Consider the following 25,829-nt stretch of genomic DNA (forward strand, 5'->3'; position numbering starts at 1 on the left):
TTTGCAATTTTCAGTCAATGTAATGGCTTAATTCTGAAATTTAAGTGGGTAACACTACTGATATTCAAGGAGGTAAATGGGTGATATATATGATGTCTGCCTCCTGTGAGGGTATTAACCCCTGCATTGAGGGTGAATTTGAGAAATACAGGAAAGCATGAATCACAATCACTTTCCAGGCAAAAAGGATACTCAACAAATTGGACTGGGAACTTGGTCAGCAGTTCATAAGCCTTGGTCTCAACAAAAGAGGAGATGACATAACTCCGATTCCTCTCTGGAAGCACAGAGTTTGAAACACAGTAATGGGGAAAAAGCAGAAATACATCTCAGTGCAAGGTCCATTCACTCAAGGTCCATTTGTCTTGCTCAATGTCCTGTCCTAGAATTAGATACTGTATATACCTGCTTATCTACTCCTGCCCTGCTCCTCTTAATGCCCCCTAACCTCCAGGTTCTCTGTAGTTATCCTGTACCCTAACTAGGTGCTAATAGAGTATGATAGGACTTAAAGTGGTGGTGGTAGTGGGGTGATGGACCCAGAGTAGGCCAGGAATGGACAACTGAGAAAGGGGAGAGCAGAGTGAGTGGGCCAAATGACTAAGGAGTGTCAAACGCTGCAGCCCCTGATCAATAGTTCTAACAACATCTTAATATCGAAACTGGCTCTATCATAGCTACAGAGCTTTACACAGCAAGATCTGCACCCCTCTTGTCAGTAACAAACAGGCCGATTCAATAAAGTTCGCGAGAGAACTGGTGCTCCGAGGCAAGCGCCCGCTCTCCTGACGCGCGCCCAAGCAGCTCTCCTGAGCGCGCAATTCTTTATTTAAATTAAGGCCTGCGCTAATAAGGAGGCGCTAGGGACACTAGCACGTCCCTAGCGCCTCCTTATTGGCGGAAGCGGCGGCTGTCAGCGGGTCTGACAGCCGACTCTTAATTTTACCGGCGTCAGTTGTCGAACCCGCTGACAGCCACGGGTTTGGAAAATGGACGCCAGCAAAGTTGAGCATCCGTTTTCCAACCCGCGGACCACGGGCAGATTTTTATTTTTTTTAAAAAAGGTTGGGTTTTTTTTTAATTTTTGGGGCCTATGATATTAAGTCGGAGGGTGTACAGCAGTTTTTTTTCTGCTTTTCTGTACACCAGATTCCTTTTACGGAAGTTTTTTTCTGCTTTTCTATACACTTGCCTGGTGCTGTCTGAAACTAACGCCTGCCTTTGGCAGGCATAAATTTCTGAGAGTAAAATGTGCGGCTTTCTGTATTTTGGGTGATTAACTAATAGGCTCATCAACATGCATTTGCATGTGATGAGCGCTATTAGTTTCGGGGGGGGGGGGGGGGGGGGGGGGGGGGGGTTGGCCGCGCGTTTTCCACGCGTTATTACCCTTTACAGCATAATACATTCTGTATCGGCCTGAAAGATTTCAGATGGAAGACAGGAATGCATCCTTATTCCAAAGCACCTGGAAATGCAAATATAATGACAGCAACATCCGTGCAGCTAATGGCAATATTCAAAATACCCTAAGAACATAAGAACATAAGAAAATGCCATACTGGGTCAGACCAAGGGTCCATCAAGCCCAGCATTCTGTTTCCAACAGTGGCCAATCCAGGCCATAAGAACCTGGCAAGTACCCAAAAACTAAGTCTATTCCATGTAACCATTGCTAATGGCAGTGGCTATTCTCTAGGGGGCGGATTTTAAAAGGAGCGCGAATAGCCTACTTTTGTTTGCGCTCCAGGCGCAAACAAAAGTACGCTGGATTTTAGTAGATACGCGCGGAGCCGCGCGTATCTGCTAAAAACCTGGATCGGCGCGCGCAAGGCTATGGATTTTGTATAGCCGGCGCGCGCCGAGCCGCGCAGCCTACCCCCGTTCCCTCCAAGGCCGCTCCGAAATCGGAGCGGCCTCGGAGGGAACTTTCCTTTGCTCTCCCCTCACCTTCCCCTCCCTTCCCCTACCTAACCCACCCGCCCGGCCCTGTCTAAACCCCCCCTTACCTTTGTCGGGGGATTTACGCCTCCCAGAGGGAGGCGCAAATCCCCGCGCGTCAGCGGGCCTCCTGCGCGCCGGGACGCGACCTGGGGGCGGGTCCAGAGGGCGCGGCCACGCCCCCGGGCCCGCCCCCGGAACGCTCCCGACACACCCCGAAAACGCAGCAGTTCGGGCCCGCCCCCGACACACCCCCCAACACGCCCCCTCCGAAAACCCCGGGACTTACGCGAGTCCCGGGGCTCTGCGCGCGCCGGTAGGCCTATGTAAAATAGGCTTACCGGCGCGCAGGGCCCTACTCGCGTAAATCCACCCGGTTTTGGGCGGATTTACGCGAGCAGGGCTCTGAAAATCCGCCCCTAAGTGAACTTAATAGCAGGGAACTTGGCCCTAATAATGATAACATTTTTCTTACGTGCTGAGACTTCAAATGAATCAAATTTGATGGGCTGGATGTAGTTGACAAGACTGGACATTTCTTCATAGGCCGTGACTTCCAAGCCAGCAGTGCCCTGTGCAAAGAGAATGCAGAGAAAGGCTGAAAATTCTTACTTATAACCTGTTTTGCAGTAGAAGAATTCGGTCAACTATAGCTCTGCACAGAAGAGACAGAACAACAAATTATTGCACCTCATTCAGCAAACATGAAGTATCAATACGGGAAAGGACACAGATGGCAGGGGAGGACAGTACAGTACAGTACCTCGTCTGACTGCATCTTTTTCATCTCTTCTTCATCAAGGTTTTCTGCATCCACCTCAATCTCTGGCTCCTCCTCTGGCACATCACCTGATCAGCACATCAGACCAGAAGCATCAAGCCATCTCATTACACCTCTCTGATCTTAAGGAAAAGGACTGCACGCTTATTTATTTGTACACTGGATTACTGCACCACTATTTATTTGTATATTGGATTATTCACTCTTTTTACTAGTTGCAGCATTGAACTAGTAATCAGGAATCCCCTGGCTTTACCCCTGAGGCATCTCGAGCCAGCCTTTAATGTATGCCTTGCCACTCCAGCGGAGGTGGCAGCAGCAGCAATGTTGGGCTTGGATTGGACCATGGCTGCTATGAATAACCTGGGCAAGTGGAGCTAGGTAAGTTAGATCATTTCAACCACGCAGAGGAGCAGTACTAAGAGGGAGGTAACAGGTACCACTGTGGCAGTGTATCAGGCCAAGGGCTCCTGGTTATGATTTCCCCCAGGTCATGGCAGTACTAATGGCAATAACAGGAGTGATCGTATTGTGCATGCAAGGCCGGATCATGATTGTCAAAGCCAAAGCCTGGGCCTAGGCCAAAAGGCAGGGTCCCAGTTGCTGAGGCTGGGTCTTGGTTGCTGAGGCCCAAGCCTAGGATTGACACTGGGTTCCAGTCACCAAGGCCAAAGCCTAGGCCCAAGGCTGAGGCTGGAACCTGGCCGAGGCAGGGTCCAGTCACCAAGACGCAGACCTAGGAGCTGGCACAAGGCCAGGGGCTGTCTCGGGGGGCCTGGGACTAGACTTGGAGGTCTGGGAGCAAGCCTTCTTGCATCTTCTTTTCTTGATATGGAGACTAAAATTAATGTCCTCTGCCCGGAGGATGTGCTGCAGTGACGCCTGGAGGAAGGTGCCACAGTGACATCATTGTGGCATGTCCTCTGGGCAGAAGATGTCATTTTTAGTAGTTAGCTCAAGAAAAGAAGACGCCAGAAGGCCTGCACCCTGGCCTCTGAGGCTAGGCCTCGGGCCTGGGACTAACCTAGGCCTGGGTCCCGGCGACAGGATCTGGAGTCGGTCAGGCCCCGGATCCGGGCCTAGGCCTGGATCTTGCCAAATGGACATGGCCTCAGCCAGGCATCAGTGACTTGAACCCAGCTTTGGCTGAGCCCAGGCTGCGGGGGGGGCAGGAAGAAGAGACCATGCTGAGAGTGCCTCTGATTCCAGCTCTCCTGCTGCGTTCCGCCCAGGCTCTCAGCATTTTGTGCCCGGGCGGAGGAAGAGTTCCCACTTCACTGGGGCAGGGGGAAGCAGCTGGGCCAGCAGGGAACCGGGAGTGTGGTGACACACCTGCGGGTGCTTGACGACACACCGGTTGAGGACTGCTGGCCTAGGGTGCCAAATACTCTTGCACCAGCCCTGATAGAGGAACTACCAAAATGAATTTATGAACCAAAACAATTTTTTCCCTGTGCACATTCCTTTCAGCCACAGGACAGGATCCATACCAAGGGCTGATTCCATCTTTCAGATTTCCACTGCCCTCTCTCAGCTTCAGCAGGTTAATGACAAGCGATGCAGAGAGTTCAGAAACAAAGGGCAATAAGGTTTACTTTGCCATATCCAAGCTTTGTGCTGCAGACAAGGCATTCAGATTTGAAGTCAAGCTCCAAAACACTTCATCTTCGACCTGAAGCATCCAAATATGAACTTGAAGATCCTTGTACCTTTTTCAGGGAGGTTTCGAAACTAAACTGATACTGAGGTTCAATATTTTGCAAGGATATTCCCTCACTCCCTAGCGATATTGACTGCTGTTCGATGGCTCGTGGCCAGTCAGAGATACTGATGGTGTGTCAGAATCCATCTGGTTTCTACAGAGAACCTCAAATCCCCTTCTTTTCCCAGGTCTCTCTCTCAAGTGGCTGCAGTTTGCTAAATGTCAGTCTCACGCGCGTGAGCTGATCCTGTTCCCTCGCCCCCACGTTACCTGGGTTGTCAGTGTCTGAAGGGCCGGTCTGCTCGGGCGTCTCTGCTTCGCAGCTCCGGCTCTTCTTTAGGGAGTCCTGGCTGCGCAGGTTCTTCTTGTTCTTAATCAGGATTTTTCCCAGCAGATCCTGGGGACTGGGCAGGGGAGCCCCTGGTTTCAGCTGTCAAAAAAAGTCAGTCAGATGAGATTCCAAGTGACATAGGTACATATTTATAAGGCTCTTTGAACTGTTCTGCTCTTGGAAGCTGTATCCTCCTGCATCAGGGTCTCACTCTCAGTCTCTCTCTTTTAATGACAGAAGAGACGCCTTTCCGTTCTCACCTCCACACTTACCTGTCCTTTCAGGAAGGACTTACCCTATTCTTCCACTATAAGAACACGAACCCTGTTCCTGGATGTCTTTCCCTTCACATGTTTCTACAGTCTGGGAAAACCTCCTCTTGCGTCTTTGCCACTAGACCTTCCCTCTGAGGAAATCTCTGCCTGTCTCTGGGCTCTTTAAACCATGTGCTTTTCACGCAGCCACCCTCTGTGGGCCTGATGTAACAAGGTGTGCAGTAATACTGTAGGCTGAAACTCAGCACATAGTTTTTAACCCCTACAGTAAAAACGCATTTAACTCCTGGCATGCTAATGCCTCAGGAGTTCAAAAAGTGCCCAAACCCAAGTTAAAATGTGCAATCGGGTTTTTGCATAGGCTCAGGAGGTAGGGGTGGGTGGGAAAAGGAGCGGCACTGCCTTCCTCCTCCTCCTCCTGCAAGCCGGGTTGCCTGAGCTGCTCGGGTGGCTGGTTTGCCTTTGGGTTTTTTTTGTAAGCCTGAGTTTATTGCACCCTGATCCTCTCAGCAGACAACAGTCATAACGCTCCCCGGCCTGTGCTCGGGAGTGCACAGAGGGGAGGGGGATGGCAGATATGTGCAGGGGCCAGAACATTTGTCATTCTAAAAATATTTCAAAAGAAAAGAGGGAGAGGAAGGAAAGATATATGCGCACAAAAAAGCTGACGCTGAATTAGGTGGACGATAAGAGCTTTAAATAAATAAATACATTTTGTGTGCACAGGAATCTGGAGGGCAGGTAGCCAGCACCACAAACTCTCTATCAGCCCTATACAGTAACACTAGTGCCAGACCAGGAGTAAGATTTCCAGCATAAGGAAAACAAGAGTTAACCCTATACACCTCTCTGCACTGGGGGGAAGGGTTATAGCTAATGTCTCACTGCCATTACGTTTACATGGGAGGGTAAACTTTGCTGTGCACAAATATTTTTTCTTCAAAATCCCTTGCTGTATTGGGAGTACTGTTTGTGCACAAAAAATGTGCTCAAAAGTGTGGTTAATAGTGTGTTCTCTGCTGAGTGCACCTTATTACATTGGCATCCAAGTAACAGATCACAAATGTATAGGCTTACAACAGTGGCAGGCTCATTAAAGGGCCTACGTACTCAGGCCTTGCATTGGTTGTTTTAGCAAATTAATACTTTTAATGATTTTAACCATCTGCCGATACAACAGCAATAGTAGCAGAGTCATCCCTGTTAGCTGTTGATCTCCCCTCTCCCACACTTACGGGATATTTTTCCAGTGGCTCTGTCAGTAGCATGTCTCCAAAGATTGTTCTGCAGTACTCTGCCATTTTGGCCTGCTGCTTGGGGCTGTGAAATATTACAATCGAATAAAAAGAGAGCCACACATATCATTCAGAAAAAAAAAAAATCAAAAAACTAGAAACCAAACATTGGACTATATGTGCTAAAGGACTTTTCCCATTTTGAGTCTATCTCTGGAAAAAATACTTCATACCTCTGTCCAATAATTAGATATTGACCTAAGTCCGTTGTCACCTTCACGTTAGATGATGTCCATCTCTCATTACCTCTTTTCTTCTGCCCCTTACACTTAAGGATTTCAGATCCCTCACCCTCCCTGCCAGATACACTTCATTCTCCAACCTCCCTATCCTCCTTCTGCAGATAAATTTTAGGTCTCCCAAGCCTCAGCATTTCCAGGTACATAAAGATGGACGGCTGTTACCTACACATAGACAGATGTCAAGAGATCAGTACTTTTATCTGTGGGTTAGGATTAAAATCCTCAGTCTACCGGATTGCTTTGCCTTTCATGCAAACGTAGCCCTTCAATTTCCTTGCTTCCTTTTTCTTCTACCTCAGCCAGAAAGTCCCGGGTCGCTCAAATCAGGCCTGGAACCTCAAGCAAACAAGTCTATGCTCCCACTCACTTGCATGCCTTCCTTGCACTGCTGATCTCTAGTCCCCTCCCACCTCCAACGGGTGGGAGGGAGTTGTGAGATAATCTAATACATGCTATGTTTCTTGTTTTCACTGTCACTTTTACTCAGACTTGTGCAACTCTCACCTGCTGACTTTGTTTATCTCCATTACCCTTAAAAAGCATTCCTTATACAGACATCTGGAGAGGGCAGGTAGTGCACCTACCATCCCCCATTCTTCCTAAGAGCAGAGAATCAACTCACCAATATTTGCTTTGTTTCAAGCCGGTTACAACTAAAGAAAAAAGGTACTCACGAATCAACATGATTCTCAAAGGAAAGGATCACGGGGTAGCAGGAGGTTTTGAAAGCACTTTCTGCAATGGCCTCAATCGCATCCTGCAAAAGTGACAAGAAACCTCAAACAGTACAAATGCACAAACTGCAATCTATCAAGTCATCCTTCCCACCCTGTCCAGTTCATGATTAACTACCAGACTACTTGAAAAATAAGTATGCCTGGTCATAGTGCACGCTGGCTTGGCAGCTCTCACCCTGCAATGAAAGCACAAGGCACCATAGCAACAATTTCCTGAGCATCTACTTGATATCTCAGAGTATTTAGTTTGCACTCCAGTATGCCCAGCCCACCATGGGATAACCAACAATAACACCACAAATAAAATATGCCCTCAATATTTTTTTGCCTCAGCACTGTCCCATAGAATACCCAGACACAGGATGTCCACACCAAGACAACATGCAAAATAATCTCAGAGTCCTGCAGAATCCAACACCCATATTTTAATATTCATTTTGATGAGTGTGTCTTGAAGTATTTTTCTGATTTAAAAAAAGGTTAATCCTTGAGCAATCCTACTCTGAAACACTGTAAAGCATTTTTGGTTCCCCACTTGCTCATGAAATGAGAACCCGGTCTGGTAAGAGCTAACTTCGGCTGTGCCTATTTACATAACTGTTTGGAAATTGGAGGATCAAACAATCTTGTTAATAAAAAAAAAGAATTTGATTAAACCATGGAACCAAGCATCAAACCTGCATCCTCTACCATAAAACCTCAGTCTAAAAGCAGCTCAAGATCTCTTACCTTAGCAGCCCTAAAGAGCACTGACCCTCTCCATCTGATTCTAAGCATCCAGCAGCAGCCTCTTTCCTGTCAGCCAAGACTGTCTCCTCCTGAAGAATTAAATTCCACCATGGCAACAACCTTGCAGCCCTCACAGACCCCAGAACTTTCATCTCTACAGCCCTCAGTCACAGAGTACACGCTGGAAGAGTACCAATCCTACAGTGCTCATCGCTACAGCTTTTAGTCACAGAATAGCTGTAGTAACAGATTATTTATTTTATTTATTTGGAGTTTTTCTATACTGGCATTCGCGATTAGAAACCACATCATGCCGGTTTACATATAACTCTGTATAGCTCTTCCTATTTGTAGCATCACCTCAGTTTCTATTCTGGCGCACCTCTTGGCAGCTAAGTAGGTAACAGCACCTCATCTTCCTATCTCTGCACTGTGAATTTATACATTATATAACAGCATCTCGGTTCCCTGTGACCAGTATCTATTACTACAATACCCACCATCAGCTCATCAACCCTCTAGCACTCATACCTAGAGCCCTCAGTTGCAGAGCGCCCACCATCAGAGCACCAACTCCACAGTGCTCACCTCTACAGCCCTCAGTCATCGAGCACCCTCCATCAGAGCCCCAGCCCATGCCACTTCTGAATGTACTCACCTGAGAACTAGCACTACCGCACCCAGCCTGCCAACACCGGAAATGTGTAGCTACAGCAAACTTCAAAATAATAAATCCATAGGAGAAGTATGTATGTCCCCTACATGGGGACCATACATTTGTTAATGTCCTTGGCCCTTGTAGCTGGGAGGTTTCCTCCACAGGAATACTCTGGTACCCTCCTTTTCAGTCTAATGTATGTGCAGCAATGAGCACACACACACACTCCAGCAGGAGCACTACCTGAATTCTGGAGTCACCCCCCACCCCCCTCACCTTGAACAGGATCTCGGTTGTCATGGTGAAGCCGTGCGTTATAATGGGTTCCTCCTCAGGGGGCTTTCCCTTCCAACAGTCCAGTTCTACGCAGCGGCAGCCGGCCAGCAGGGTCTGACGATACATTTCAGGGGATGAGACGCCAGAAAACTGGCCAGCTAGACAGAATGGGAGGAGGAAGAAGAGGAAGATTTTATTTCCCAGGTATATATCATGTACCCCCTAAACACTTACCAGCAGGCAAAAAAAGAGTAACAGTCACGTACATAAGTAATTGTGTATGTTAGATAATTACATAAGAAAGGTGGCGATTGGAGGCTAAAGTTTCAGTATGCAAATCTACTTCTGTAGTCTGTTAAACAGTGACCTAGTTTATAGGTTCTGGGGCTTTAATTAACCTCATGTGGTTTTCATATTGAAAAACTTCTCAGTAAAAGAGTAAAAGTAATGCCCTCTGTCTCAAGCAACAGCCTCACTGAACTCCTTAACATACCAAAAAACCACTGTAAAATCAGCAGAATTTCCAATCCAACAATGGAACAATGAATTCACCCTAGTACCTCCTCAAACCCAATCCGAAAAGACCTCCCAAGAACTCTGCCTGGTTTCATGAAGATCTTCAACTTGGAAATGGCAAAACAAAAAACTGATACCAATTTACGCATCTGCAAAGAACATACAAGGAAATATAAAGCAGCTATTCAACTAGCAGGATAAAACGACTATATCTACAAACAACTAGAACAAATGAGGAATCACCCAGGGAAACCTTTTCAACTAGTATGGAGACTCTCCAAACCTGAATCCCAGACACCTATTGTTACACGTGCTGGCCACAGCAGACCCCCAGCTCTGCCCCCTCACCTCTTTCAAAGTGATCCAGCACCTGGTCTCAAACAAGCAGGCTCCCAATCTCTCTTTCTTTCTTACACAGGCACACACACACACACAAGCAGGCTTCCAAATTCTCTCTCTCTCTTTTTCACAGGCACACACACACACACAAGCAGGCTCCCAATCTCTCTCTCTTTCACAGGCACACACACAAGCAGGCTCCCGATCTCTCTCTTTCTTTCTCTCTCTCTCTCTTTTACAGGCACACACACACAAGCAGGCTCCCAATCTCTCTCTCTCTCACAGGCACACACACACACACAAGACTTCTCCAAAGAATTAATCAAGCCACTTGCCCATCAGACCCAATACTTTCCAAATTCATCTGTGACTTAAAAGTTATCCCCCTGGCTAACCACTGTAATTAATACCATGCTTACACAAGGCTTTCTGCCTCTCTTACTAAAAAAGGTTAATATCAAAACGATCTTGAAAGGTACTGATCAAAAAAAGTTGACCATGATCATCCAATTTCCAGTCTTCCCTTTTTTATCCAAGCTGGTCGAAAAAGTGTCTACTTCCAACTCCTAGGCTTGCTAGAAGAGGGCAGTATTCTTCACTCTCACCAATATGGTTTCAGGAAGGGATGACAGCTTTAACCAATAGTATCCATCTAAATGCTGACCAAAGCGGCAACTCCTTCCTAGTCCTACTAGATCTTTCCACTATCTTTTTCACTGTCAATCACTAACTTCTGATGCAATGCTTAGAAGGCATTGGTATTGAAGCTACAGTCCTCAAATGATTTCAGTCTTTCCTGCATAACAGAATGCAGAATGTCTTATGGGTCAACAAATCATCCTCTCCCAGAGATCTCACATGCGGAATGCCCCAAGGTTTGGTACTCTTCCTGATTCAGCATCTATATTCAATCAATCTGTGACCTCATCCAGTCCTACAACACTGAATGCCATCTTTTTGTTGACAAAATTCAACTCTGCATCAAAACAGGAAACTCTGCATCAGGATCGGACCAAACCTCAACCATTGCCAAATCTAAATACTTGTCTGAATGCTGTAGCCCAATAATTCAATATCCATAAACTCAAAGGAAACCCTTACAAATTTTAACTCCTCTGGTTAAGCCAATAAGAACACCCCTTACTATCTCTATCCATCCTATTAGGAACATGCCCCCCGACAGCCTACTGATTCAGTAAGGAGTTTGGGGGTCTAACTTACCATAACCTTACAATGGAAACCCACCTTTCAAAAGTGGTGAGAACCTCCTTTATGCATGTGTGCCAGTTTCGCCAACTATGCAATTATTTTGACAAACACAACCTTGCTACCATGATACAATAGTTAATCACCAGCTGCATTGATACTGCAATTCCTTATACAGCTGTATCTCATAATATAATCTTAAACACCTCCAGCTATTACAGAGCATGGCTATCAGACTTTTGCTAGGGGCCAAAACAGTTGATAACATAAGGCTAATCCTAAATCGGCTACACTGAGTCCTGGTAGAGATCAAGATACAATTCATAACTCTAACTTCAAATGCATGAACAAACTGGCCCCAGAGTATTTGTCCCAGCTACTATTTCCTTACACTCCCAAAGGAGAACTTTGATCCTCCCAAATGGACTTCCTATCCTCTCCTCCTCTGGCTTTTGCCAGACTGATTTGTATGAGACTTTGTGCATTCATTTGCTCTGCCTCAAAATTATGGGACAAGTTACCACTACCTCTACACCTTGACACATCGTACCTTATCTTCCAGAAGAAAGTCAAGGCTTGGCTAAATGAGCAGGCCTTTGCTTAGATTTTATGACATACGGGCTGATACAGTATGGTGCGCTCAGCTGAGCACACCTTTAGCCCCGGTTTGGCCGTGCGTTTTCGACGTGCTATTTTTACCCTTTATACAGTAAGGGGTAATAGCACGTCGAAAACGCGCTGCCAACCCCCCCAAAACTAATAGCGCCTGCAACATGCAAATGCATGTTGATGGCCCTATTAGTTTTTCCCGCGCAATACAGAAAGTAAAATGTGCAGCAAAGCTGCATATTTTACTTTCAGAAATTAACGCCTGCCCAAAGGTAGGCGTTAATTTCTGCCGGCACTAGGCAAGTGTACAGAAAAGCAGAAAAAAATGCTTTTCTGTACACCCTCTGACTTAATATCATAGCGATATTAAGTCGGAGGCCCCAAAATTTAAAAAAAATTTAAAAAATTTTTTTTAAATCTGCCCGCGGCCTGCGGGTCGGAAGACGGACGCTCAATTTAGCCAGCGTCCGTTTTCCGAACCTGTGACTGTCAGCGGGTTCGAGAACCGATGCTAGTAAAATTGAGTGTTGGCTGTCAAACCCGTTGACAGCTGCCACTTCTGTCAAAAAGGAGGCGCTAGGGACGCGCTAGTGTCCCTTAGTGCCTCCTTTTACTGCGAGCCCTCATATAAATACTTGATCGCGCGCCCAGGAGAGTGGCCTGGGCGCAAGTCGGGAGAGCGAGCACTCCCCTCGGAGCGCTGGCTCTCCCATGGGTTTTACTGAATCGGCCCGATAGACTGCAACAGATACTGCCATTCAACTACATGAATACCAGAGCTTGATCAGGGACCACTTCATCACCACTTAAAAAAAATGTGTTTTGTTTTTCATTTTGTTTTGGGTGGGATTTGTTTTCCCACAAATTTCATTTCATTTAATGTTTATTTCATTTATTTTGTTAAAAAATGAAACAAACACTAAAATAACCCCAAAAACGAAAAAAAGAAAAGAAAAGGGACCTGTCCGCCCCACCCAAAAAAATGCCCTGTGGGTTTGGCTGTCACCTGTAAGGTAGGTGTTGTGTGAAGAATTGATGAAGTAATGTGAGAGGGGTTGAGTCATGTCCTGGTTCACTGCTATTTTATCCAGGGATACCACACTGTTCTCTGAGCCACACAGGAACCAGACCATCCCTTCTGGAGACAGCTGACCTACGAGAAACAGCATTTAAGAGTGTTCACATCAAGAGTGACAGATTGGAACTCATTCCCCCAAGCACTGACACATCCCTGGCACCATCTGCTCTGTTTACTTACAAAAGTAAAGGCTAAAGCAAGCCTCAGAAAGCACTTTTTCACACACCAATTCTTTTTTACTGATGTATATTTTTCTTTATGTGAATATGAAAGAGAATGCAGCATCTGACTGGCATCATCCCCTGCCCCTCTCCTCTCCCCCCAAACCCAGAACTTTTTCATTGTAAACAATTTACTTGTATATAATACTTGTATATAATTCTTATTGCTTATATCTAACCATGTTATTATGCTTATATATTTGTACAGTATTTTCCATTTTGTTTCCCCCCGCTTCCCACTTCCCAGTTCCCTTATCAGTTTCATTGTAAAGCCCTGTTGGCCAGTTTTATGTTACATGGAAACCGATGTAATGTTTGCTTAACGAATGTTGGTATACAAAAATGTTAAATAAATAAATAAAATCATAAAAATCATGTCTTTAACAAAGCCAATGGAAATTTTTGTTTAAATATTGTGTAGTAAAATAGTAAATTTGATGGGCAGGAAACTCACCTCAAATATTATTGCTGGGGAATAGGGAACTGTTGTGATGGGGGCCTTGCCCGTCACTAATATTTTCCCCCAAAGTATATTTTTCCTAAGCTGGGGGGGGGGGGGCTTATAGGAGAGCTTATTGGAGGTTGGAATTCCTCCCCTTGTTTTAACCCCACCTTTTGGGGGGAAAAGCAAATTAGGGGGTTTATAATCCCTGGGAGCATGCTCAGTGGGTTAGAAGGAGTGGGAGAAGAGGAGATTCATCCAGAGTCTCAACTGAGGAGAGGTGTGCTGACTTTTTGGAGATTTTTGTATCAGACCAGTCTGAAGGAAAGGGTTTCCCCCTTGTCTCCCTAAGGATTGGGGTCAAGAGATGTTTTTGCTCAAGTGTCCAGAAAAAGCCAAGGGTGGAGGGAGATTCAGAGATTTTTCAACCAAAATCAAGAGCCTCAATTTTTGTATAATTAGATTACAGTTTGAAGTTTTGAAAGATTGGAACCCATTCTGATATTTTTCTTGGATTTGGGAATGTTTTTTCCACTTGTTTTTGGTAGATGTTGGAGTTACGACTCTAACTTCCCAACTCTAACTGGAGAGAGTTTCTTGTCAATGAATGAAGGTGCAAGAGCTGGAAGGAAGGTGAACAGAAGAAGAATGGGCAAAGAAACCATTTGCTTTTGGGTGATCATTGGATGTGTGGTGATTCTAATTTTTGTGATTCTGACTTGAATCCTCTTTTTTAAATTACAGTAAAGACTATCTTTTATTTGAACACCAAATACTGACTCATGAGTCTTCTTTTGATTTTTTACCCTAGTTTGGACTTGTAATTCTTGTTTTTTGCCTACAGTTTTGATTTTGGCTTCCCGGTTCTTATTCACTCTCATCTGCCACCTTCTGGAAATAATTGACCTAGAGTGTGAAGTGATCACTGAGATCATGATTGAGCACTCCAGGGGCCTCAGAAGATAATTCTACCTCCCTGTCCAGACTTGAACCTGGTCCTGTAGCACTCCTAGTTACGGACAGAGCATCAAAACGGAGGACCCGCTACACTGTCTATTACTAATCTGGGGAGATAAGTAACTCATGTCTCTGTATATTAAAGTTTGGAGGACAGAGAACTCATCTAAGATCTAAATTGCTATATATGAATTAAACTGAATTTATATGTTAGGGATGCATTTTAGGTTTTCTCACTGCTGTAATTTATTGCTCTCTTGTATTTTATGATGATGCTTTGTAAGAATTGTTATTTATTGATGTATTTACTATATTGTAGTGAACTACTCTGTGTTAAACTTCTGTTTGAAGGAGGCAGTATACAAGAATAATAAATATAAAATAACATCTCCCTTGATGAAAATGTTTAGGGATAAGGAACTCGCTTTTCTGGATGTTAATGGTTAGGCATAGAGAGCTCACCTTTCTAGATTATTGCAGGGGAATAAGGGACTCAGCTCTCTGTATATTTATATTTGGGATAGGGAATACACCTTTCTGTATATTATTTTATTTATTTAGTTAGTTAAAAACCGCAATATCCAAAGTTCTATGCTGTGTACAGAATGATATCAGAATGCCTCCACTATGGCTAAAGATACTGATTTCATTATCTCTGTTGTAGAAGGTCTTGGAGTTTATTTATTTATTCTTTCCCCACTGGATCTATCTAGCTCAACATCCTATAGTTCTAAATTTATTAAGGAACTTTATCACTTAAAGCCTCCAATCAGAACTCTACCTCAATGGGACCTTAATGCAGTTCTTTCTCAGTTGATGAAATCACCATTTGAACCATCTACTGAATAAAAATGGTTAACCTGGAAACTCCTGTTTCTCCCAGCTGTCACATCAGCATGCAGAACAGGTGAACTTCAAGCTTTAGTGACGAATGCTCCATATGCGTAAATGTTTTCCAAACAAAGTCATGCTGAGGACGCACTCCATTTAAACCAGTCGATTAACTTGCCAGCTTTCTTTCAGAAACCTCATTCCTACGGAACTCACCTCTCTGAATGTTAATCACACTTGGTTCATATTTTTCTATCAAGACTTGAACCTGCTCAGGTTTTGCAGGTGGGAACAGGACATCATTGAGGCGGGAATCTCGTTGCTTCTTATTTATAAACTTTGTCAAGTGGTCCTTTGTCATGTAGGGTTTTGCTTTTGAGTGGCTAAGAATGGAAAGAAAAGAAGATATTCATGTCAAAGAAAGTGAAATACCCTGCATTTTACCAAAACACTTCCTGATTCTATGCAAATTTATCCTATACTCATCTCCCTGCTCATTCTGTTATACATAGTCCTTTCTCTGCTCCCAAGTTTGCGGAATGCCTACTCATATGCATTTCTACTTTAATCCATCATCAATATCATCATTATTTATTTATGATGTGCTTTTCCACCAAGAGAATTCAAAGTGAGCTATAGTGAGCAAAAGTCAAATACAATGGGCCAAAATATGGAAAGATAGCAATAGCAAACAGTTTAGCAAAACAAATACAATGGGTCAAAAAATAAAGACGGATAACAGTAACAGATAGTTGGGTAAAAGTCAGATACAATAGGTCAAAAACTAGTCACAAATAATTGGTTAAAAATCAGATCCAATGAGTCATACCAAAGAAAATTAACAGTAAGTTCATTGACATTTAAATTCATGATCAATTCAAGGAGTATTCATCAAGTCTAGAGTGGCCAAATGCTAGGAGTCTGCATATCAAGGTTAATGGCTAGGTCCAAACACAGCTTTAAACAGCTGGGTGTTTATCAGTTTTCCGAACGTCAGGAGATCAGGGGCAAGCCTAATGTGGTGGAAAAGGGAGTTCCATAGGGATGGAGCAATTCTCTGAAAATTCGCTTTCTGGTGTTCACATGATACATATATCCTGATATAGCACTGTCCCATTGATTATGCTCCTTCCACCAGGTCTCTAAGATGCCAATTATGTCAATCTCATCATTCACTGCTATACACTCTAACTCTCCCATCTTACTTCTTACTTCTGGCATTGATGTACAGACATTTCAAAGTGTGTTTTTTTGTTTGTATTAACAACCTGCTTTTCAGTTGATAGGGATAATTCGGAAATCATTAGCTTCGGTGATTTTTTACATATAGGCACATGGACTACTTTTGCTTTTATTGGAACCTCTCTGTTGGGATGCCCTAACTCTCCTGCTTCATTAGTATCCTTCAGGGATACATTCCTCCGAACCTTGCACTGTTTAGTGACTGTCGGCTTTCCCCCTTGTTCTCATTTAAAAGTTGTTCTATCTCCTTTATAAAAGTTGGAACCAGGCTGGCACTAACTTTTAAAAAGGAGCTAGAGCAGCTTTTAAACTAGAATAGGGCTCCCGCCAGTGAGAAGAGACAGCGATGCAGCCGTGGTGCCCATCACAGCCCAGCCGGTAAGGCCGAAAAAGAAGAATAAAAGTTGCGGCAGTGGCGCTCTTCGGAGCCCAGGATGGCAGGGCTGAAAAAAGAAGAAAAGATGTCGCAGCAGTGGCACCCGCCAGAGCTGTAACAAGAAGAAAAGATGTTGTGGTAACGGTGCCCACTGGAGCCGAGGCTGGCGGGGCCAAAAATGAAGAAAAAAAGATGAAGAGGCTAAAGCCGGGAGGGCTGAAGAAGAAGAAGGGAGACTCAGCAGTGGCACCCACCAGAGGAGATGAAAAGGAACCGAGTGGTGGGCCACCACTTCAATCCAGGCCAGCCGAGCTGAAGAACGAGCAAAGATACAATTGTGTGTTTGGGAGCGTGCTTGTGAGTTTACCTGTGAGACAGAGATTGGTAGCTTGCTTGTGTGTGTGCCTGTGAAAGAGAGAGAGAGAGAGAGAGATTGGGAGCCTGCATGTGTGGGTGCCTGTGTGAGAGAGAGAGATTGGGAGCCTGCATGTGTGTGTGCCTGTGTAAGAGAGAGAGAGATTGGGAGCCTGCATGTGTGTGTGTGCCTGTGAAAGTGGGAGAGAGATTGGAAGCCTGCTTGTGTGTGTCTGCCTGTGTAAGAGAGAGAGAGATTGGGAGCCTGCTTGTGTGTGTGTGCCTGTGTAAGAGAGAGAGAGATTGGGAGCCTGCATGTGTGGGTGCCTGTGAGAGAGAGAGAGATTGGGAGCCTGCATGTGTGGGTGCCTGTGAGAGAGAGAGAGATTGGGAGCCTGCATGTGTGGGTGCCTGTGAGAGAGAGAGAGATTGGGAGCCTGCTTGTGTGTGTGTGCCTGTGTAAGAGAGAGAGAGATTGGGAGCCTGCTTGTGTGTATGTCTGTGTAAGAGAGAGGAGAGATTAGGAGCCTACTTGTGTGTGTGCCTGTGAGAGAAAGAGAGAGAGAGATTGGGAGCCTGCTTGTGTGTATGTCTGTGTAAGAGAGAGGAGAGATTGGGAGCCTACTTGTGTGTGTGCCTGTGAGAGAAAGAGAGAGAGAGATTGGGAGCCTGCTTGTGTGTGTCTGCCTGTGAAAGTGGGAGAGAGATTGGGAGCCTGCTTGTGTGTGTCTGCCTGTGTAAGAGAGAGAGATTGGGAGCCTGCTTGTGTGTGTGCCTGTGTAAGAGAGAGGAGATATTGGGAGCCTGCTTGTGTGTGTGCCTGTGAGAGAGAGAGAGATTGGGAGCCTGCTTGTGTGTGTGTGCCTGTGTAAGAGAGAGAGATTGGGAGCCTGCTTGTGTGTGTGTGCCTGTGTAAGAGAGAGAGATTGGGAGCCTGCTTGTGTGTGTCTGCCTGTGTAAGAGAGAGAGATGGAGAGCCTGCTTGTGTGTGTCTGCCTGTGTAAGAGAGAGAGAAATTGGGAGCCTGCATGTCTGTGTGTCTGTGAAAGAGAGAGAGATATTGGGAGCCTGCTTGTGTGTGTGCCTGTGAGAGAGAGAGAGAGAGATTGGGAGCCTGCTTGTGTGTGTGTGCCTGTGTAACAGAGAGAGAGAGAGATTGGGAGCCTGCTTGTGTGTGTGTGTCTGTAAAAGAGTGAGAGAGATTGAGAGTCTCTTGAAAGTGTGTGCCTGTGTAAGAGAAAGAGATTGGGAGCCTGCTTGTGTATGTGTGCCTGTCTAAGAGAGAGAGAGAGATTGGGAGCTGCTTGTGTGTGTGCCTGTGCAAGAGCGAGATTGGGAGCCTGGTTGTGTGTGTGTGTGCCTGTGAGAGAGAGATAGAGATTGGGAGCCTGCTTGTGTGTGTGTTCCTGTGAGAGAGCGAAAGAAATTGGGAGCCTGCTTGTATGTGTGTGCCTGTGTAATAGAGAGAGAGAGATTGAGAGTCTCTTGAAAGTGTGTGCCTGTGAAAGCAAGAGGGATTGGGAGCCTGCTTGTGTGTTTGTGTGTGCCTGTGAAAAAGAGAGAGAGCGAGATTGGGAGTCTGCTTGTGTTTGGGCCTGTGAAAAAGTGTCTACAATTTCAGACTGACTGGAAATGAAGAGGTCCATATTCAGTAGGATGTTTAGTGGACAAATTACAAAGAGTACCACAGTGTCCCAATAATTATATCCTTCACCAAGAACCTTACAAATTAGTGTACCTACTAGGCTTCATTGACCATCATAATAGGTTTCATCATATAGCATAGTTTCACTTTCACACTCCACACTCCATCATTGGTCAATATTGATGTGTTATTTTTGTTGTATTTTTTGTTTGCAAAAGCTTCTCCAATAGTGATACCACCAATAATGTGCACTTTTTTATGGTTTAACCAAAACTTATTAGTGCTAATACTTAGCTTAGTATATAGAAGCCACTTTTTGTCTGGAAGCCACTTCTTTCATATAGTTCCATGAAACTGCCCAACACAGAGCCGTGTTTCGGATTATGAAACAATCCTTTTTCCAGGGCTAAATCACTAAAACATGAAATAGGTTCAAAATTACTGCATGTAAGGATCCCACTTCATTTAAAATCATTCAAAATATTCGGACAAACGTCAATTATTTATAGAAATCAAAGAACAAACTTACTTTCACGTAGTCAATACTTGATTTTCAGCATAATGGCTTAGCGGCATGCATTTTCGGTATCAGCGGAAACACTGCCGTTTTAGCGCCATTTTTAAAGGGCTTAGTTGACAATCAAAGGAGCCGACCTGATAGAGAACTGTATTAGCCGTTCTCAAATTTACAGGGCGCCATCCGTCAAAAAACTGACGTGATGGAGAGCTTCTTTTAGTGACTAACAGGAAAGAAAAACACCTACGCGGCCATATTGAATGTATCAGCTAAGTGACATATTCCCGATGTGTACATTTGTTAAATAAATTTTTAAAAAGTTGGAAAACATTTTTGGATGTGAGTTGATATGTTAATGCTGGAATTCTGCAATACTAAAGTCCATCAAATTGATAAATTTGGTCGTGTAGGTGTTTATCTTTCCTGTTAGTCACTAAAAGAAGCTCTCTATCATGTCGGTTTTTTGACGGATGGCGCCGTGTAAATTTAAGAACGGCTAATACAGTTCTCTATCAGGTCGGCTCCTTTGATTGACAACTAAGCCCTTTAAAAATGGCGCTAACACGGCAGTATTTCCGCTGATACCGGAAATGCACGCCGCTAAGCCATTATGCTGAAAATCAGGTATTGACTACGTGAAAGTAAGTTTGTTCTTTGATTTCTATAAATAATTGACGTTTGTCCAAATATTTTGAATGATTTTAAATGAAGTGGGATCCTTACATGCAGTAATTTTTAACCTATTTCACGTTTTAGCGATTTAGCCCTTGAAAAAGGATTGTTTTGTAATCCGAAACACGGCTCTGTGTTGGGCAGTTTCATAGAACTATGTGAAAGAAGTGGCTTCCATACAAAACGTGACTTCTATATACTAAGCTAAGAATTACCGTAGCACTAATAAGTTTTGGTTAAACCATAAAAAAGTGCACATTATTGGTGGTATCACTATTGGAGAAGCTTTTGCAAACAAAAAATACAACAAAAATAACATATCAATATTGACCAATGATGGAGTGTGGAGTGTGAAAGTGAAACTATGCTATACGATGAAACCTATTGTGATGGTCAATGAAGCCTAGTAGATAAACTAATTTGTAAGGTTCTTGGTGAAGGATATAATTATTGGGACACTGTGGTACTCTTTGTGATTTTGGGTATTAATCACCATCGGTTCTATCCAAAGTAAAGAAGAATTTCATATCTGTGGTTATTTTGGTAGTGGACAAATTATCCAGTAACGTTAGCCGGATATCATGTCCTGGATATTTAGTTGAATAATTATCTCACTGAATATCTCCAATTAGTTATCTGACTAACCATAACGGGATAAATTTAAACATTACTGGATATTCTTTTGAATATTGCCAGTTGTGTCCAAAGTTACTTGGCTATAGTTAGCTGTATAACTTTAGACTTGACCAGATATATTCAAAAAAGAATATATCCTTAAAAAAACCCCAAAAAAATCATCACAAACTGTCCCCCACCTGCCTCCCATCCCAGTTGCAAAGGCCCTATGGCTCATTTAATGTAAATAAAAATGTATTTGTACCGAGAATCCCTCCTCCCCTTCCCCACCCCCTGCTCCGACTTCCCCTTATATGTGGAAATGGTAAAATCCACAGCTTGACGATTCCCCCCCAACTTTTTCCCTTCTCCCCTTCCCTCCACGCTCCGTATCTTTATTTCCAGTTGGATCTCCAGATCGTGACAGACCGGGGAATGCTTCTGCCATTGCTAGGCTACTACGATGGATGGGAGGGAGGCGGGGAACAGGCAGCGATGGTTTTTTTTGTTTTTTTTTAGGAAATTAAAGTTATATGGCCCCTCAATATCCTTGGTAGAGACCAAAATAAAGATTTAATTTAGTTTTTCTGTTATGGCCTTATCCTCCCTGAGGGCCCATTTACTTTCTGGTTATCTAATGGCTCAGCTGACGCCCTCACAGGTTTTTTATTTTTATTTATTTATTTTTATTGTGTTATTCATTTTTGACACTTTGACAAGTCTCTCTTCTAATTCTCTCTTGGCCTGTTTTATTAATTTTGGCACTGCTTGGGTGTCCTAGTTTCCTCATTAGGTCCTATGTGCCATTCTTTAGAGCAGGGGTGGGCAATTCCAGTCCTCGAGGGCTGTGAACCAGTCGGGTTTTCAGGATATCCCTAATGAATGTGCATGAGCGAGATTTGCATGCACTCTATCTCAGGTGTATGCAGATCTATTTCATGCATATTCATTAGGGATATCCTGAAAACCTGACTGGTTCTCGGCCCTCGAGGACTGGAATTGCCCACCCCCGCTTTAGAGGATGCCTTTTGGCTTTGATGGCCTCTTTCACAGCACCGTTTATCCATACTGAAAGACAATTCTTCTTAATTTGTGGAATACATATTATCTGGGCTTCCAAGAAGGTATTTTGAACATTCTCCATGCCGCATGCAAACTTGTAACCTTTGTATTTTATTTATTTATTTATTTGTTTGTTTGTTTGTTTTTATATACCGATGTTCGATCTGAAAAATCACATCGGTTTACAGTGCAACTGAGGTTCTAAGAAGACACAGGCTTCTTATTTTACATTGTAACTTCATATTCTTTCTTACAATATAACTTAGAATGAAACAGGAGCAATATTGTTTTTAACTGTCTAACTTAGAATAACATAGAGTAGAACGATTTTGACATGGAATAGAACAAGTATCTTACAGTTTGACTTAGAGTAAATTATAAAGTTTAAATAAGATCAAGAGACAACATTGAGGACATTCAAGTGGCTTTGGGATTGATTATTACTATGTGCCTTGTAAGCTCCTTTCATTTTCCCTCTAACTCGTTTCTTCATCTGACCATAATCTCCCTTTTTAAAGTTAAATGCTATTGCAATAGTTTAATTTATTACTTTTCTTCCAGTGATTATCTCAAATTTATTTGCATTATGATCACTATTGCAAAGAGGCTCTACCACTATTACCCCTTGCAATTAATACTCCATTCCAGTGAGAACCGGATCTAAAGTAGACTCCCATTTACTGGTACTAGTACTTGTTGCTCCATAAGGCAGTCATTTACAGTGTCTAGAAATATATCCTCCCTGACATGTCCTGATGAGACTTTCACCAATCAATATTGACGTAATTGAAATCTTCCATTATTATTGTATTTCTATTTTTACTAAATTGTCTAATCTATGTTTGCATTTCACAATCTATTTCGTCAACCTGGCTGGGTGGATGGTAGTACCATAGAGATTCCAGAATGCAGTTAGTTTCCTGTAGAATCTGTATCTACTTGACTCTATGGAATCCTTAAAATATGATGTCATGTCTCCACCACTTCTATCTGCTCTGTTATTTTGATAAATTTTGTACCCTGATATTACTGTGTCCCACTGGTTGTCCTTTTTTCCATCAGTCTCTTAGATACCTATTATATCAATAGCTTCATCTGGTGCCATACATTCTAACTCCCCCATTTTATTTTTTAGACTTCTTGAAATTTGCATACAGATATCTAAATGTATTCTTTTTACAATCTCCTTACTAGCAATTGATTCATGTAATTTGTTGTCTAATTTATTTTTTCTTCACACGCATCTTCTCAATTCCTCCAGTTACGTCTCTACCTTAGCACTTTTATCTTTTCTAGGGCCCGATTCACTAATACGTTTCTCCCATTCTGAACCTATGAAAAAATGCTCAGTGACACAGGGCCTTAGTGTTGAAGCCAGTTAGTTATGCACAACTAGGGACTATGGTACTAAAATGCAATCAACCACTTTTGAATAGCTATGCACACCATTTACAGCTTGGTAGGTTCTAGGGCCATTGTCCTTCACCATATAGTGCTCTTCATCAATCATCTTCAGCTGGCGCCTACTTTTTCTAACTTGGGAAAATAAATGATAAAACTCACTAAGAGGTAAATATCTCATCAATCTCTGTTCGTGGACACAGGTGCATGAGGAATGTTTTATAAACAGATTCTGGGAAATCTTCTGGATTGATGGCATCATTCTGTAATTGAAACAAAGAATATAAGATCCATAGAGAGGCAGCATGCCATTTACTCTAGATACACCTATTCCACTATGCAATGACGCACTCATTCACTCCTCTCTTGCACGATCCTCCACTATGCACTGCACACCACGCAAGTCAAAGCTTTGTCTCTTAACTCACACAATATTTCATATCATAACATAGTTGCTCCTCTTTGACTCCACATGCCATTGTACAATCCTTTAATTGAACTCACTTTTTGCTTACACATATCATATTTATTTATTTAAACCTTTTTTATACCGACATTCATGATGGATATCATATCATATCGGTTTACACTGAACAAGGGTAAAGAGAACTTTAACATTAATTGTAGCTAGGAAGCTACTGGAGGAAGTGAGAAAAGAGATAAGAGATAAGTTACACTGAACGCGGGTTACTGGAACTTGGATAGTGGAAGAGAAAAGGGGAGAGGAACAGTTGCATAATAATATATATAAGAAAATGCTTAATAATATACATCAGATAATATATATAAGATATATAATAATATATATAGGGTAACCATGGTAAGAGGAAAAGAGGAACAGTTGAATAAAGATATGATAAATATTACAATATAATAATAGTAATATGACAAATAACAAATGACAAATGTAACATTACAAATTATATAGCACATCCACTATAGCATATGAGGAGGCAGATAATAAATGAATTGTATAACAAATATATCATACATAAATGAGGTGTAAATAGATATATAGCATAAATATCTGCTGCACCGTTGGTGACTTGAAGGTGGGTGGGGATGCTGTATTAACATAAAGATAGGAAGGTATAGTCTAGATTGGCGGGGGGGGGGGGGGTATGCAGAAGGGTTATATAGTCTTCCTTTTACATGGCACCTCCACTTATCTTCTTAAGTATTTTTTTTATCTAAGGCACGCTAATCTAATACATTCATAGGTGAAAGCCATGAAACCTAAATATATTGGAATAAGAGATGGCATCTTGTGTTGACTGGGTGAGAGGAATTTATAATACTGTGGAGACCTAACAATGTCCAAACAGTTAAGGGAGGGCATTAATGGAGATAACTTAAAAAATGGTTGTGCTGGAGCGTTTACTTGCTGGCATGTCTTACTATTTTACAGTAGTAACTTTGTGGTTAATGCTGCCATGATTGTTCTTAAACCCCTGTTGTGCTGGAAGACTGTATTCTGGTGACAGTGGTTACTGTGCTCTAGGAGGACAACTCTTCATTTCCTAGTGCCTGCTACCTCTGAACTACAAATGGAAATAATATTTTTTAAATGGCCTTCTAAAGATATCCAGTCTTTCAAAACAATGCTACATACCCTTAGAGAGCACGTTGGCATGGTTGCCTTTATGCTGGCTGTGATGGTGCTTTCCCTACCTAACTTGGATTAACGCTCCAAACCTTTAATCTTATGCACATAGCTGGATTCAGGCAATACTGCCAATTAACAGCCATGTGTTTGTTATACACTGGCAGCTGCTGAAGCATGGAAGCTGTTCATTTTTATCTAATGTCACTGGTGCACATTTAAGGACCTATTTGCTACACTACATTATCACAATAACATGCATTTTACTCAATTAATGCCCATTATCAACCGATAACATGGGTTTTATTTATTTATTTAACTCTTTTTCTATACTGACATTCATGATACAAATAATATCATATCGGTTCACAAGGAACAGGGGGGTTGTAACAATAATATTGAAGAGGAAGAAAAGTTACAATAAAACAAGGTTATGTGAACTTGGAAACAGAAATGTGCCGGAGACAGAGGAATAACGTTGTAAACTTAACAAGGCTATACTGGAAGTGCATTGGGTCGGAAATAAGGCACTCTAAATATATATATATATATATATATATATATATATATATATAACTTATATACAATCATGAAACTGGCTAACAATGCAGGCCTGTGACAGTACTGGAGAAGAATTAGAAGGGGGTGAGGGGGGACTTACTAGGATCAAGGAGTTAGGAGGGGGGAAGGGGAAGGGGTAGGGAGAGGAGGGGAAAGGGCTATGGGAAGGCTTGTTGGAACAGCCAGGTCTTGAGTTTTTTCCTAAAGGTCACCAGGCAGGGTTTCTGTCTGAGGTGTGGAGGCATGGTATTCCAGATGGCTGGCCCCGCTGTTGAGAAGGATCGTTCTCTGGTGGATGTACAAGTGGTGGATTTGGTGGTGGGGGCGTGCAGGGTTCCTTTATAAGCCTCTCTTATAGGTCTATTAGAAGTGTGCAGTCTTAGCAGGATATGAAGGTCGAGTGAGTGCTGATTGTGTATGGTCTTGTGAATAATGGTGAGGGACTTATGTAGGATTCTGAAGCTTATGGGGAGCCAGTGTAGATTCCTGAAGATGGGTGTGATGTGATTTCCTCGATTGGTGTTTGTCAGAGTTCTGGCGGCAACATTCTGGAGCATCTGAAGGGTGGTAGAGGCGGGGAGACCCAATAGGGGGGCGTTGCAGTAGTCTATCTTG

General features: G+C 43.2%; 1 protein-coding gene across 4 annotated transcripts in view; it reads right to left on the reverse strand.

The window, feature by feature from the left end:
• The window catches only part of PLCB2 (phospholipase C beta 2), a 152,553-nt gene that overhangs the window by 54,219 nt on the left and 72,505 nt on the right, over positions 1-25,829 (reverse strand). For all 4 annotated transcript variants that reach the window (XM_029598517.1, XM_029598516.1, XM_029598518.1 and 1 more), the window contains exons 8-17: positions 23,213-23,313; positions 15,383-15,549; positions 12,644-12,790; positions 8,968-9,125; positions 7,242-7,324; positions 6,266-6,350; positions 4,695-4,854; positions 2,705-2,790; positions 2,417-2,513; positions 193-277 (exon numbers count right to left, since the gene is read on the reverse strand). In XM_029598517.1, the coding sequence (XP_029454377.1) occupies positions 193-277; positions 2,417-2,513; positions 2,705-2,790; positions 4,695-4,854; positions 6,266-6,350; positions 7,242-7,324; positions 8,968-9,125; positions 12,644-12,790; positions 15,383-15,549; positions 23,213-23,313 (1,169 nt within the window). The remainder of the gene's footprint in view (positions 1-192; positions 278-2,416; positions 2,514-2,704; positions 2,791-4,694; positions 4,855-6,265; positions 6,351-7,241; positions 7,325-8,967; positions 9,126-12,643; positions 12,791-15,382; positions 15,550-23,212; positions 23,314-25,829) is intronic.

Source organism: Rhinatrema bivittatum, chromosome 4 (genome assembly GCF_901001135.1).
Source record: "Rhinatrema bivittatum chromosome 4, aRhiBiv1.1, whole genome shotgun sequence".
Lineage (NCBI taxonomy): Eukaryota > Metazoa > Chordata > Amphibia > Gymnophiona > Rhinatrematidae > Rhinatrema > Rhinatrema bivittatum.